At 34.9% G+C, this 17,012-nt stretch overlaps 1 protein-coding gene across 1 annotated transcript in view; it reads right to left on the bottom strand.

Annotated features, from left to right (window-relative positions):
• Positions 1-427: 427 nt before the first annotated feature.
• Positions 428-17,012, bottom strand: part of LOC148952438 (uncharacterized) — a 52,161-nt gene continuing 35,576 nt past the window's right edge. Inside the window, exons 3-6 of the mRNA XM_089088960.1 lie at positions 13,279-13,381; positions 8,158-8,345; positions 2,550-2,600; positions 428-1,049 (exon numbers count right to left, since the gene is read on the bottom strand). Coding sequence (XP_088945086.1) covers positions 966-1,049; positions 2,550-2,600; positions 8,158-8,345; positions 13,279-13,381 — 426 coding nt within the window. The 3' untranslated portion in view covers positions 428-965. The remainder of the gene's footprint in view (positions 1,050-2,549; positions 2,601-8,157; positions 8,346-13,278; positions 13,382-17,012) is intronic.

Here is a 17,012-nt window from a genome sequence, read left to right on the forward strand (position 1 = left end):
TCAAGCCCCTCTCCTCCCCCCCCCCTAAAACAGACAGTATGTATATTTTGTGCATCTATTTCCTCACTAAAGGAAATTTCACCATCCCCTCTTTCCTCCCAAACAGGGGTTAAGTTTAATTATAAGACAACAACCAGACAGACAAGAAAGAAATATACCATTAACATTCCCCGTTCCATGCCCTTTCCAAACATAGCAACCATTGCCGTCATAATTGCATTCCAGCCATTCCCTCCCCCCTTGACGGGATCAGATATATCCCTATGCCACACACAAAAGTTTTCTGATTTTTTTAGGTTTGCAATTACTTTGTACTAAATTCTCGTAAATAGTTGGTTCATAATGGCAATTAAATCAAAAACAATTTAAAACACAAAAAAAAAAAAAAAAAAATAATAAAAAAAATAATAAAAAACACTCTTTATTAAGTCTGCAAAGAACATTGAATGGAGAATCAAATTGTATTATTTTTCATTTCTGTCAAACAAGTAACCTCAACCCTAACCACTGGACACTTCCAAAGCACGTAGCAATAAACATAAATTAACTAAATACTACAAACATTAAAAGAAGACAAAATAAAACACAAAACATCATTTACAATATTCAACTTCCATTTTTAACTTTTTGCGTTTAAGGAGGTAAGATTTTGGCAACTTAACGCTACCCTAACAAAGAACTACGTTACAAATTATTGATCAAAGGTTCACGATTGGCAAGTACTTTCTACTAACCAATTCGGCTATGTCTATACTCGACTCCTAATGATGATCAATTTTTCATAGAAAAGTTTAATTATGATTATGATAATTATAGCCGTAATGTCAACCAACCATGCATATTGAATCAGTAACGTAAGCTCCATGAAGTTAGTCTTAAGTAGTAATGTAAAGTCTTGAATAAGCATCAATAGCATAATTATACAAATAGATATAAACAAAGGCACATTTATAACTTGTGATTGTTTAGAAATACCAGATTTCTAAATTCCTCGATTGGTACTCCGTAATAAGTTGGTACATGGAATAAACACAGAGAAAACAATAGGCCTGAAAGAGAAATGAAACGAAAGGTTATTGAAAGTATAAATGCTTTTAAATAAAAGACAAAATTAAAGGTTTAATTAAGAAAAAAAGGGAATAAGAAATACAAAAAGTTCGCTGTAAAACTGAAAAGTTTTACAAAAACTTTTCTAAAACCTTAAAGATGCCGGTGAGGTTGTTTTCCCTGTGTTTATTCCATGCACCAGATTTCTAAATTCCTCGATTGGCACTCGGTAATAAGTTGGTACATGGAATAAACACAGAGAAAACTATAGGCCGGAAAGAGAAATGAAATGAAAGGTTATTGAAAGTATAAATGCTTTTAAATAAAAAAAGACATAATTAAAGGTTTAATTAAGAAAAAAGGAAAAAGAAATACAAAAAGTTCACTGATTTTGACATACTCCTTGGCTATAGGTCCCCCAACATTTTGTCTCACCTCCACATTCTGTCTTAGACGAAATTTACCTGCCGTTACTTAAAAAATCCAACTTGCAATAAAACAAGAAACGCAACATATGTGCTACACTTTAAACCATTGACTTGTTTTCATTAAAACAAAGAAAGACAAAAAAACGTTCAAATGGTCATTTATGCTGATGTTAAGGTGATTCTAACACAATACTTCCCAAATAATACGAGGATTCTATAAGGGGGGGGTAAGGGTAAACTCCCCCTAGAATTTATCCTCATTAAAACTTCCATACCATTCTTCACATTTTTAGAGAAAAAGATGAGTTTTCACATTAATATTACTGGTCTTAATTAATTAATTTAGTTCCCATTAATTTCAGTTTATCATTCATATCTGATAATCTTTTTCTACAAAGGCTACAATTATTGGAAACTTGGAAAATATCAATTGAATTTGTCATCAGCCAATGCGACAAAATTGTGTGTGTGAAGGGAGGGGGGGATAATATCGGTCTTGGAGGGAGGGTTGAATATATATAATGTTATTTGCCAAGAATATATTATTAACCTGAAAACCTCAACAGCTTGTTTAATTTTCAGAGACCATTAGAAAGATAATATATTATAACTGTTTTGTTACTAAAAAAATGTCAAATCAGAAAGATAACTGTTTTGAAAATATGCCTTAGAGTATGTGAAGTATATTTCTTCAAACTGAGATGGATCTTCAAAAAGAGTAATTTTATGAAAAGATAAAATCAACATAGTCCCTGTAAACATTCACTTGTCTCTGTGGCCTAACATTACTACCATCTTCCCTTAAAATACCCAGCGAAATATGTAATTGTTGAATAGGGTATTGGATTCTGAAAAACAACCCTGGATTTCTATTTCTTCTTGTTTTTGAACAGTACATAAGAATAAAGAATATAAGAAGAAAGAAAGAATATAAGAAAAAAGAAAAACATAAGATTATAAGAAAGAGTACAAGATTATAATAACAAATTTAACAGCATAAGAAAAGATGAAAGAAAGAATATAAGAACATAAGAACAGAAGAAAAAAAGAATATAAGAAGAAAGATGTGCTTACATTCAATCCTCCCCAGATCCAGCAATAGAAAGCAACGAGGACACCTCTTAACTAAAAGAAAAAGTAACTTAAGAATAATATAGAATAGCTCTCTTTGATTAGAATGAGAAAATGTCTTTATTAGATGAGACCGAAATATTTGAATTTTCTGGAAAATTTATTTATGGTACATAACTACTCCTGGCAGAACCAGATACAGAAGAGACGAAGCCTCTCTAGTCTTGCTACCTCTTTCTCTTTGAAGTGTCTTTCTCGATGTTTTTGATAATTTTTTGTATTTTTCATAATCCTGTTCTTTGCTTTCTATTTTGAAGTTATTCTTACCCCATGTAAGGGTTAATAAACAAGGTTAAAATAGAAAAGTGGAGTTTTCTGCCATTTTGAAGTGCAGAACAAGAATTTTGGCCCAAAAAAAGAACAAAATGATTCGACTTCAAGAGTACTCAGTCCCCCTTCCTTCCAAAAAATCCTCACTCCTCTCTTTGATTTTCTCCCACACAAATAACGACTTCAGATGAATAAAGATAGTGCTATTTTTTTGCCAGAAATAGATGTATAAGCTCTCCCTTCCCTTCAATATTAACAAAAAAAAAATATTGAGGCTATATCAGAATCTTTTTTAAATATATCCTGGAAATAGCTCATAGTAATTCAAAAGGGGATATGTTATAAGGGCCGTATCCAGGATTTTCGTTCGGGGGAAGGAGTTACATAGTTTTTTTTTAACACATCAAAAATCTGTTTATATGCATTTTTGCTACGTTCTTACGAGTCAAAAAAACATTTAGGAAAAAAAAAAATCAAATCCCCTACCCGCCCCCCTCCCCTGGACACGGCCTTGTATGTTACATAAAAAAAGTTCAGGAGATTACAAAAACTGAAAATGAATTGTCAAAAATGTGTCTAAAATCTAAAAAATTAACAAAAATTTGCAATATAAAAATGTTTCCTTTTTGTTCTATCATGTCTTTCTGGAGAGCCACTATTCAAGATCTTTATTCAGGTTTCTCATTGTTTTATTTATTATACAATTAATTTTCAGTAGTGTTTAAAGAAAGTTTCAGTAGTGTTTAAAGAAAGTGCTCCATCGCGACTGTCGTCTAGTTCATCCATTCTTAGCTGAATTTGAAGGCATAATATCGAGATTAAGATACTTACTATTTGGGGGCTATTGTGCCCTTTTTTCGAAAATAGAGGATATTTTCAAAGGCTTGTAGCCGATTCTTTTGATATAAATATTGTTGCCAAAATTTTAGTTTTTAGAGTTTCGGTTACTATTAGCCGGTGTAGCTCCTTACCTACAGTTCGCTATCACGAACTGTTTGGTTGGAGGATTCTTTAACGATGATCTGACACCTAATAAAAGTGGGATGTACGGCTCAAATTTATCAACCTCCCCCATCCCCCTATATACAAGTAAATAGGGATTTGCAGAGATGCAGGGATTTTCATTCCAGCAACAGAGTAAGGGTAAGATACAATACAATACCATAAATATAATCAATATTCCTCGCAGGAAAAATAATTAAATTTCGTAGCTAGAAACAGCCAACCTTTTAGAAAAAATCGAAAGATTCTTTCAGGTATATCTTAAACCAAATAAACGAGTTGTCAGACTCAAATACATACCCTCCTTTCCCCTTATAAGCTGATAAGATTTACATCCCTGCATCATATTAAGGGTGGAATTCAATACCGTGGATATCATATCGCAAAATAGTAGAAGGGAATATAAGGTATTTGGGAGTCACTGTCTCAGCCACAAGTGATATTCATAATGCTGAGAATTTGTCATCTGTTAGATGGCAGGAAATAAAAAAAAAGATACGGCATTGGACTTTGCAGTCCCTACCGGCGGTGCTGGTCTCCGTTTCTTGGCCCTCCAGCCAGGAAGTTCAATGGAGGGTTGGTGGCCAATCATCCTGTGCTTTCACACACCCTTCCTGTTTACCTTCCCCAGATTTCTCCAGGTACCCATTTAAAGCTGGGTCTGGGTGAGCTTACAGAGTCACGCCACTGACCCCTGTCCCAACACACAAACAATTTCATACACCAAGTAGAAAATAAATGTATAAATAATTTGAAAAACGGTTGTTAGTGTTTATTTAGTCGAGAACCTTAAGCAATAAAGACCCGCTAGTGAAAGAAAGGGCGCCAAACTCTGGATTTTGTTAAAACTTACGGTACTATTATTTTGAAGAAAATAATCTATCTTATAGATTAATTAAAAACCTTTTTCCACAAAATGATTTTTTCAAACAAAAGTTAAGAGGTATATTAAACAAAAAAGGAACATAAATAAAATCAAACAATACTTCAAGCTTTAAGTGAACGTGACCCACTATCAATAATTACATGAAACCCAAAACACAGAAATTGTAATAAATAACCAAGTCAAATTTAAAACGAACAGAAACTACCACAAAGAAGAGTAGGACTAACGCCCCTTAATCTTCTAAAGACCAAAACGTCATTCGGGCTTTACTGAAAACAATTTTTATTTCGAGTTATGTGTTTTCATTTGTCATAAGAACAAAAAAAAAAAAAAATTACCATCACACCTAACACTATCGAAAAGCACTAATATATTACAGTATATTGATATTTACTGATTTTCAACCCTGAAATTCTCAGTAATTTTTGATTTAACAACGTTAAAAAAGAGAAAATGTTAACTGATATTTTCGAATAGCGTAATCCATAGTGCCTTGGTTCTAGACCTAATGAAGGCTTTTGACACAGTTCCAGGAATTCCAGGAAAATTGTGGCATGTGCTGATCTTATCAGGATATTTTATCATATCAAAAATCCTGATTTAATATGAGGCTTACTTAGTAACCGACATCAGTTTGTGGCGTCCCAAGGGGATCTGTCAAGATCCAATTCTTTTTCTGTTGCTCACAAAAGATATGCCGATTATGTAGACAATTGCTGTTTTAGTGTTAGTGATATGACTAAAAATTACCAGAAAGAGACAGTTCCATTATTGCAGAGGGCAAAGTAGCTATAAGCAATGCAAAGACAGAAGAATAACTCCAGACATCGATGAAACACGGTCTTGATAAGTTACATGGCTGGTTGAGGGCAATTAGGCTTAAGGATAATCCGAGTAATTCAAATTTTGTCATTTCTCCAGATCTTATCCTTTGATTCAGAAAGTTGCTACACGATGTAGAGCTTTAAAGCGTGCTTCTTCGTCTGGGTACCAGGGGGGTTTATATTGATAAAATCCTCTCTTTTAAGCGCAAAGTACAGACTGTTTGTAAAACTGCGTCTCGTAACCTTGGTATAATGACAAAACTTCTGCATTATTTCCCTATTCCAACTTATGCCTTTCATATTTTTCCTAGTCCATTTAAACATTATATACCCAGTTGTAGAAGTGTTTCACTTTGCGAATTTTCTTTTATTGATGAGCCTGTACACGGACAACAAACTAGAGCTCTTTGGTCACTAGTTGAACCTAATTTCCAGGATTCAGTAAGGAATACTTTTGAATGTATGCAATACCGGTTTCTGGACTTCAGGACTTTTATAAACTTTGTTTTTTGCAGGCCATAGTCTGGTATACATCTCGCATGCTTTCACAGTTTAGTAAAACTGAGTTCTTACCTTAGACCTTAGATCCTCCTGTGCCTCCAGAGGCACTTAGGGCATCCAAGAAGAGTTGTCAGTTATATCTCATCGCTGCGGCCGCCCAGACAACCCCCCATTCGATTTGGATTGATATTTGTGAGGTCAGCCTAGTAGATGCGTCGTAGGGTGTTTTTGGGGCATCCTCTTGTTTTGGTACCTCATGGCTGTCACTGAATGACAACTTTTGGTAATCTAATTTCGGACATGCAGATCACATGCTCGAGGTATCACCACTTACTATATTGATCACTTCAGTTATCAGTGCTGAGACGTCTTCTGTCATACTGTAGCTTTTATTACTTTTTGGGACCAGTGGATATTTAGAATGCGTTTTTAAACACATGTTTCCGAAGGCGAGGAGTTTCTTTTCAAGTTTTTTATCTAGGTGTCAAGTTTCAGAACCATAGCAAAGCGTCGAGAGGACATTGCTGTTGAACAGCCTCAACTTGAGACAGTTTCTTGAAAATGTATTAGCCTGGCCGATTCTTAGCTTAACTTCTTGAATTGTGGATGGTACTTCCTAAGTACTTGAACTCCACGACTTGCTCTATCGTCTCGTTATCACATCAGAGGTCGAGCGGATATTTAGTGTTCGCCATGCTTTTGTTTTGTGGGCATTTATCTTAAGGCCAAAAGGTTCAGCAGCGTCCCTGACTTTAAAGCTTATGTTGCAGGACTCCAGGAGGCTGATATCGTCAGCGAAATAAAAATCCCGAGTCTCTTATTATCCAACTGGATTCCATGACCCTCGCACGTCCAGAGAATATAATCAATTCCGAGGATAAATAAAGTGATAATAGCATACAACTTTATTCCACCCCCGTCATAATGCGAAAGTTCCAGGTACTCCCATTAATTGTCTTCGCGCAGTATTCTGTGTCTATGTAGAAGGCTTTAATGATCTAGACCATTCGAATTCTAGTTCATGATTATCATACTCAGTACTTTGCAGAGATTAGGATCCCATTGGTTGTTTCAGCCCGATCGACGCTTTCTCTCCTTTATAGCTGGATCAGACGTTGGAACCATCTTGATTGAAAAAGAAAGAAAATATAATATTTCTCTGTTTAAAAGTCTTACTAAAAAAAAAAACACCTTTTAGTAAACATATTTTTTAGTTCCTTCTTTTCTAGGTGTTTGTAGGAAGGGATAAGCATATAATATGAACATATTAACATCATATGATTATAATGTTATATTTGCTAAATTTATTTAGATGCTTTGTTTGTGGTGCCAATTGGGAACGGGGGAAAGGGGCTAAGGGTGTTAAATTTATCAGTTATCTTGTTTTCATTATAGTACCAGGGGAAGGGGAATCAGGTGAACTATATAGATCGTTTTTTCACATCAGAGATCGAGCAATGATTTTATTATGAACAACCTTATTAAACGAACATTAATAGTGTATTTTTTCAGCCGCAATGCTAAGCAATTAAGAATCCGAGGCTCACTTTACAGCTATCAAACAGGAATACCATTCTCTAAAAGCTCCGAATCAACTGAATTGTCAACATACAAATTGCGTTTTGAAACTCTCTATCTTATTCTCAAGGCTTTAAACCTTCGTGGGTCTCTAATTTCATTCAGCACGTGATTTAAGAAAAGTATTAAGGGGGCTGAGAGGGGGAAAACGAATTTTCCCAAAGTAGTGACCTATCAAGACCTTTCTTTCATAGAATTACATACAAATAGACACGTATACAATTATTGTCCAAATAAGAAGATAGATAAGCGTATATTTACCATCCCCTTGTACGAGTTTTTTACTACTCGGAGTGGCTATTAAACCAGCGCTGTCTGGTTGTATTAATACTTTGTGTGTTAAATAATTCCCTGTCTAAGCTAAAATTAATTTTAGTTCATAAACGCACTGAAAAATATTGATTTTATCAGCTGCATAATGTGAAATGTCAAAAATGGACTTGATCCATACAAATACAGAGCCATCCGTATCCTGAAAAATGTGACTTACGTAAATATAATATCCACAAATAAGCCAGAGGCCGAAAACAACTTGAAAAAGAATAGCAAGTATCATCAAGATCATCCACGGGAAGAAAAATCCTCGAAGCTGTTTGTGCACACCGACGCACAAGTAGATTGATGAGATGATCATGCTCAGAAAATAAAATATGAACAAAGATCCAATATATTGTGCGCCTAAAAGAAAAGAATAAAATTAAAGTTTAAATGAGAAAAAAAGGCATAAAGAAACGTAGAACAAAACACAAAACAACGTAAAAAAAACGCACCACTAGATTGATGAGATGATTATGCCCAGGAAAGAAAATATGAACAAAGATCCAACATATTATGCGCCCAAAGAAAGACAATAAATTACGAATTTAAATCAAGATGGGGAAAATCCCTCTAATAAATGAGAAAAAAAAAGAAACGCAAAACAATCTAAATATGCTGGAAAGCTTACGACTGATAGTCAAAGGGGTGCGGAAGGAGGGGTGGTCATTGTCCTATTTGAATGTACAAAGATTAACGCAAAAGATATCAATATTATGCCCAATTATGATGAAAAAAAAAAAAAAAAATGTACCTAAAACAAGGCAATCATAACAAAATACACAGAAAAATATCGAGCACATAACCTTGAAACGTTCATTGCAGAAACATCGCTTGTAATGAAAAGGCGGCACGAAACGCTTTTTAGGAAAAGTTTATTACTTTATTTTCGAATTTCATAATTGCTCGTCTAAAACTTGTATTTCTTGCTACTATGTTGACTTTTCCATACCATTATATGGATTTTCGTAACATAAATTCTATGTAGAGCTCAAGTCCTTGAAACACTAAAAACCCTGAAGCAGAATTTTACAAATTAAATTAGAACTTTACTATATAATAAAAAATATTATACACATTATAATATAATATAATATTATATTATAATGTCAAATATGTTACTAATGTCAAATATAGCTATTTCATACTATCAAGTGAATTAATTCTTCTCTTTATTTTGGTAAAACTAAGCTTAGTAACGCGGATGAAGGTTAGATGATTTTGCTTAACTAAACAAATTATTGAAATTATTTTAACAATTGACACAAGTTTTAACAAACTTAAATTTAGGAGTAGATTTTGCTGAAATTAGCCCAATTCTGGCATCAATATACACAGCCCAGATTATACTTCTGACACAAGAATTTATTTTAGTGAGCAGAATTTTCGCGTAACTATAACCTCCATTTAAAGCTAAAATCACGGTTACATGAATAGCTGCAGCCTAGCAAAGAGCGAACCACAGCCCATAGTAACCGATAGTTTACAAACACATTTTGAGAAAACTGTCTAGTCACAAAATTTTCACACTTAATGATGAATCAGGAATGATAACGAATATATAGTTTTAACTTAACAGTAAAAGTCAATTAGAAACCAATTATTCGGACACTTGAAAAAAAAAAAATTGAATCCCCCTGAAACCCGAATGATCATGGCGGATCGAAATGAACAGTGAACAATTGGAATTAGAATTGTCAAAATTCATAATGGATAATTTTAGTCCTCGACTTGAACAACAAGGAAAATTACTTTTTTGCACGGGTAGCACTGTTGGGTCTACTTTTTTCCAAGGAGTGATTGTAACGAACAACTGATCATACACATACAGGCTACCACAAAGTCGTAGAGATAAATTTAGCGGCTTATTTAAAGTCTACTGCTGATATTTACGTCCTTCTTATGAATTAGATTTAATAATTCCACCTTAAAGTGCCATTTGGCACCAAAAATGGCACATTGGTACAATTTCTAGAATATAAAGACTAGAAAACAATACAATGCAACCATTGCAATCTCCATGGTCTTAAGTCCTTTTCATAGTTTCCAACCCCCCTCTCCCCAACCCCCTTAGTAACTGAACACGAAAACCAAGACCTGAAAAAAGCAAAATGAAAATAAAATGATTATTTGTTTATTTCCATTTACCCTGAGGTAGCGCAAGGACTTGGTCTCTACTTAGCAATAGGCGGACCATTTTTTTTATCCAAGGTGCCACAAGGTCGGGCGACAGACATGCTACCTGCCACTGTAAAAAAAAGCCTGGAAACCGAAACTTCGACAATCGTCGACGCCATACGCGCTATCAATGGTTCTTAAGGGTCTTTATCCCTCCCTAAACTGAATTTTCACCAGCAACTTGTCCAAGATATCGAGCTCATTTGATCGGAGATTAATATATCTTGTACCTTTTCAAAGTTCTGAAGGAGATTGTACCACAACAAAGTGCCATTTTAGGCCACAAAACACTAACTTTGGCCAAAGAGCCCCACAATGCTGTTATAGTCTTCCAAAAGTCCGTATTAAATGGAATAATGATGTTTCAAATCCTATTTCTGTCCGGCGGGGAGTGCGACAGGAAGTGGTGCTTTCACCTAATATTTTAAATTGTGTTTTCGGAGGTTGCCTTCGTAGTCTTTCTCCCACTTATTATTATAAAGATTTAGGTATTAGTCATATTGCTTATGCAGATGATGTCCTTCGAGTCATTCGTACACCTCAAGGCCTGATTAATAATCTTAAAATGCTGTTTTCGGCATTGAGTAAGGCAGGTCTGTCTATTAATAACTCTTAAGTGTGAATTTATGCATTTTAATAATAAGTCAAGTCACTCTCTTTATTATGATTCTTTGTGTCTTCATTCTAAGGACTGTATTAAGTGGTTAGGTATTTCTTTTGCTCGCTCACTAGCTTCAACCTGCTCACTTAGTATAAATGAATGTATACAAAATTTCAGGATTGCCTATGGTAAAATCTCCCCGAATCGCCGACGGTTCAACCAGACGGCACTTGGTCGCCTATATAGTGCATATTGTGCCCCTGCTATTTATTGCCTACATGGTTTCAATCACACCCTCCGTAAAAGGGATAGGAAGAAGTTGCGGACTAATTATTTTAAATTTGCAAAATTTTTGATGAACCTCCCAAGGTGCACCCGAAATCGGTACTTCATTAATAATTTGTCAGTTAATGATGCCCCGTCTGCCGTGCCTGTCATTTTTGAGAGGATCTATGAGCAAACAGCTTGCCGCATTGGTCCTTATGATCAATTAGTTTATTTTTTTAATTTAAGTGATCTTCCACCTATTTTGGATACAAGTTAATGTGATATTAATGCGCTCTTATATATATATATATATATATATATATATATTATGAATCTTATAGTATATGTCCTTTTCTTTTCTTTTTGTGTCTTACTCCACTGTTTTTTTCTCTTGAGTAGGTAATAAATGTTTGATTGATTGATTGAATGCATAAATTTTGAGATAGCTAATGGACTAAAAATGGACTATTTGATAGCTCCACATTTCCGCTAAATACCCCCCCCCTGTCCAAAATATCAACCTTCTTCTAGGGATTTTCCATAATTTGATTTCATATATATGTTCCAGGCAATACTAATCAACCTGCGCTCCAGTCTGATAGCTCATTCGAATTGAAATCGAAATATCCAGTACCCTTTTTCAGTGACAAACAAGAACATGGCACATCTAGGCGTCTTTTCCGCCATTTTGTATCAAAAGTATCCATTCTAGGCTTAAAAAGGGGGGAATGATAGAAAATACCCATTCCAAGACACCCAATCGACTTTTCATGGTATGAAGCCCTTAAGTGAAGGTTTGCAGTTACCCATCTTGAAACTTGGGGAAATTACATTCTAGCAAGGGTAGTATATATATTGCATACATTTAAAAGTATATATTGTAAATATAAAAAAGAACAAAGAAAAACATTAATTTTTTTTAAAACAAAAGTTTTTCTTACGGAAGTAAATAGGGAAGTAGAAAATAAAAGCAAACAAAAATTATTTCTTCGCAGATTATGCAAGATACATCTACAAAACTAGCTCAAATAAACTGACTCGTCATATTTCCCTACATTTGTAGAATTTTAAAAACTAGCATTTTGCTGAAAACTGAGCTTACTCGAATTTCAATGAGAAAAACTGTTCACTAAAATTTATCATATTATGGCCAGCGATGGACTACTGAAAGCCTTATAAAATAGTTTTTCACTTTTTTGCATGTAATTCTTTGACTTTTCTGCTCCTAAGGGATCATGCTGTTTTTTGCGTCACTTTTGTGTTTTCAGCAAAGCTCTATCTTCTAGATTTCTAGAAATATAGAGAAATGCCACGGGCCACCGTATATGAGCTAGTTTTGCAGACATGCCTTGCGTAACCTAGATAACAATAATTATCACTCGTTTTAAGCTTTAACTTTGCTCTTTACTTCCATAAGAAAAATAATTGCTTCTTTAAATCAATGTTATCTATAAAAGTCATCCCAGTTTGCAAGGTTGGAATTATAGAAAAAACTAGAGCAAATTTCAGAAAAAAAGAAAGAAAAAGAAAAAAGCGGATTTGACGCTTATTAAAAATATACAACTTTTACTTACAATCAGAGTAACGTATGACCGTTCTAGAATTTTCTAGCACTACCATGTTGTCTATTTAAGAGCACAGTATTCCAGAGTAGGCTTTCTAAAGCTCCTACTAGGATTTCAACTTTCTAAAGCTCCTTTCTTCTTGCCTACCTATTATTATTATTATTATTATTATTATTATTATTATTATTTTAATTATGAATCTAGTCTTATACAATTGCAGGTTTAGTACCAATGGTACAACAGAAATAGCGGAGAAAAGCAGGGAATTTATTGCCCCTTACAAAAAAGAAATTTAAAACATGTTCCAAAACAAAAATAAAGAAAGAGATGGCTAGAGAGAAAAGAGAAACACAGAGAGAGAGGGACGAGGTTCGATGCTATCCGATAGCATCAAACATCATATAGACTATTTATGTTGTACGGATGGTACAACAGAAATAGCGAAGAAAAGCAGGGAGACAAAGAGAGAGAGGTACCGATGTTTGATGCTATTTCCGATAACATCAAACATCATACAAGCTATTTTCGTCGTACCGATGGTAAAACAGAAATAGTTGAGAAAAGCAGGGGGTTTATTGCCCCTAACACACTAGAAATTTAAAATATGTCCCAAAACAAGAAGAAAGAAAGATATGGCTAGAGAGAGAAAAGACAAAGAGAGAGAGAGAGAAAGAGAGAGACTTACTTCCAGAATGCCTGTCAGTTTCAAACATTGGTAGATAGAACTGATGAGACTCCCCACCGTTCATGACAAAGGCAACATATGTGATACATACGACACTCATCATCTAAAAAGAATTGGAAAAAATAATTTAGAATAATTTTACTCTCATTAATATACATGAATATGAACTTAACAGAAGAGTGCGTACTTCCGAATGAATATTTCACTCAAAAAGAGGGATTAACATACATCAGTTATGTCTGAAATGAGCATTTCTTGAGATCCTTGATGTGATTTTCAGCAATCCAGAATGAGGATGAAAAAAAGTAAATACCGATATAAGAAAAATTCTTAGAAAAGAGTTGAACAAAAAAGGGGGGAAAAGAAGCTAATTTCCTAGACACTTCGAATTTTCCATAGCTGTATTAGTTCCGGTATATTACCGGAAAACTGTCTATAAACTAAAAGATAAATACTGAAAAGGTTAAGTAATTTAAACAGTTCGAGAAAAAACTTAAAAGAATAGATATCTTCTTTACCAGCATCCAGTTTCATGAAGGTAGCCACCATTTAATTGCCTAATTATAGCAACCACTGTAACAGTGTTGCAGAGTATCACTACCAGTTTCGTAGATTAAAAAAAATCGTTCCTTTTTTTAGCCTATTAAATAGTACAAACAAGACACAAAACCAAACAAAATAATACTACTACTAACAACTCACCGTAGCACCAAGCCACCTGAGGCCAACACAGCTACTCATGCTCCCCCCCCATCCTAATCTATTCAAAGCCTCCCTTTTTACACCCTCCAGGAAGTTCCCATTTCCTTTAAATCTTTCATTATGACATTCTACCACCCCAGACGATGACGACCAGCTTTCCGTTTAGCCCTAGACGGTTGGCTGAAAAGGACAATCTTCGGCAATATGTCATCCTTCATCCGCACAACGTGCTCTAGCCACCTCAACCTTTCTTCTATTATAGCCCTAGAAAGCGGTATTGAACCACATTTTTCGTACACCCTATATACCGTTTGAAATATGGTCAGTTAGCCGAGTACCCAGAACAATCCGTAAGCAATTTCTCTGGAAAACATCTAGCAAATCTTCATCTGTTTTTCGGAGCGCCGATTCTTCAGAGCCTGACCACTGTTATTAGTGCACCAAACAAACCGAGCTCGGAAAGTAAACTTCCAAGGGATCATGTAATGTCAGTTAAGTATAGAACATTAACTTTGAGAAATTTCATGTGAATACGAGGCTTGGATCCAAAGCTGGACAGCAAAAAGTGAGTCTGGTTTCCGACTAATATGGGGCTAGGGGGGAGTTAATTATCATGTGTCAACGAAACCTGATAAAAACTAAAATCCAGTACCCTAGCTTTTGGGTGTCCGTACACAATCTGACATCTCAATGGTGGAAAAGAAGAGGGAGGACTAATTTTTTTTTATCAAGATATCTACCAAAAAGGGATTGTAGAAACTCAAACCAAACTTGGTGGTAAATAAGTTTTTTTGGGATATTATCCGATCCATCCTCTTTGGGGTTGGTAAATGGGATGAGACCCCTAAATTCAGGTATCACGACATCTGACCAAAAGGGCTGGCAGATCTCAACGGAAATCGCTGGTAAGTAAAAGCTAGTGTCCTAGTTTTACCTTTTGTAGGTACCTACACAACCAGACCACAGCTGGAGGGAGGGGTCACACACTGTTGTCGTCACTTCTCTAATTGAATCATATCTTAATTATTGCCCTGTAACCTATCTCAACAGATTTATGGTCCATCTGCAACTTCTTCAGATAGTTCAAAATAAGGCAATTAGAATTCTGGGTACTTTTGTTCATCGCCCAATGAGGCTTCAAAATCTCTCGGAAACACAAACTTTATATGTTTGTCTCAATATACTTAATTTCAAACAACTGAAAGGCCTACATACAACAATGTGGTTTTACGATATCCAATCTTCAACAAATTATTTCCATGATTTGGGTATAATTGAGACTCCCATTTCTCCTGCTCACCACATCCGCTCCAAGAAGTATCGCCTTCTCCCAATTAAATCAGAAAGAGCTTGATTCTCAATCAGATACCAGATTCCTCATATTGTAAATAAACTTAATTTAGTAGAAATGTTCCCAAGTTTCAACAGCTGATTTTCTTTAATAAAACATATTTCAAAAATAGTTCTTTGTCTGGATGTTGGGATTGATGAATAATATATAAGTATGAATTTTGTTGTGGTGTTCTTGCGCTGGGGTGGCCTCCTCTGTTATCTCCTACCTTGTATGTTTCTTTTTTTTAATCGATGTCCATTATTTGTTATTTCGGCATTTTATGAGTTTCAAAGTTTCTTGGAATCAGTCGATTTACTCGGCGGGCTGGAATAATTCACTGAAGCAAACCAGATTAACAGCTACTGGTTTCAGGTCTCCCTCATAGAACAAAGTTCTGTTAGGGGAGAACAATAATCTTCTCATTCATATCCATCAAAAGCTCTTATTGGATCTGAGTTAAATTTGAGAGAAAAACAGCTAAGATTTTAGTGGTGCGTCTTTAGGGGGGGGGGGGGGGCAAGTCAAATAGATTATAGGTCATTTTCTGCTAGAGGCCTGGGTCATGTGAACATAAGGTCTTATTAATGATTTTTTTTTGTTTTTTCATTGTTTAGGTGCTTCTTCAAATCAGTATATAGATCGTTTCACAGACCTCCAAAAACACAGAGTATCGTCCTGGGACGAAACAAAGGCGACCAAAACAGAAACGCAGGACATACAGAGAAACGTAAAAAACAGTCTTTAGTGTATTTGTAGCTTCGCTGTTTCGTACAAATGGATTCATTTCTCCAGTGGTTTTTAATTAAGTGGTATAATTTAACAGTAAATCCAGTGTTACGAAAAAAAAAACAAAGAAAAGAAAAGAAAATCAACACTCAAAAACAACAACAAACATTAGTCCTAGACATTAAAAAAATACATTTTGCCATACATGGCCAGTTTGCTTACTGGACATTTGAGCGTGATCACTTCACTAGGCAGTGTTTCCACTTCTACGGATTTTTTTTCGTGGATCTACTGGTTTTGATGTTTGTCTACGGACAAATGAATGCAATTACGGAATCAACGAAAAAAACAAAATTCTATTGAAAATGTCAATTCGCTTTTCTCTTATAATATTTACCCCAAATCACCAGAGAATTCTGCTAAAAATTCCAATTTTCGGTTCGATGTCAACGGGTCGTCATACCCAAATTTTAATACGATTTGATCTTCGACTTTTTTCGTCTGTGGTATCGGGAATTGGTAATTTTTTGTTCTAAGGGTTTTGAACAAAACCCTTACACAAAAGAAAAGTTTGAAGAACCTTACTAGCCAGCAAATGAAAAATAGTTTCAAATCTAAGAGAAATTCCAATCCTGTAACTGTGAGCGATTAGAACAGAAAAAACTGACGGGTTTTTGCGGTCATGTACTTTGACCATGAGACTTTTGGGGCACTTAGTGGTTTACGGAAAATTCTACTGAATCCGAAACGCCATCTACTAATTTTCAAAGGAAATCTTCCAACGGTTAACGGATTCTAAAAAGGAGTTAGTGGAAACAGTCTCACGAGCCCTCAGCATCAGAGATCTGACCAACACTATATTTACAATTCTAATAACAGAAAAAAGTTATTTTTTGTTCATCTTTTATTCAGTAGAAAGAAGCGAAAGTAATCTTGAACATTTGTCAGTTTGAGGAACAATGCCACTTCTGAA

The sequence above is a fragment of the Artemia sp. Qi Xiang Cuo genome, chromosome 5, assembly GCF_049724085.1.
Source record: "Artemia sp. Qi Xiang Cuo chromosome 5, ASM4972408v1, whole genome shotgun sequence".
NCBI lineage: Eukaryota > Metazoa > Arthropoda > Branchiopoda > Anostraca > Artemiidae > Artemia > Artemia sp. Qi Xiang Cuo.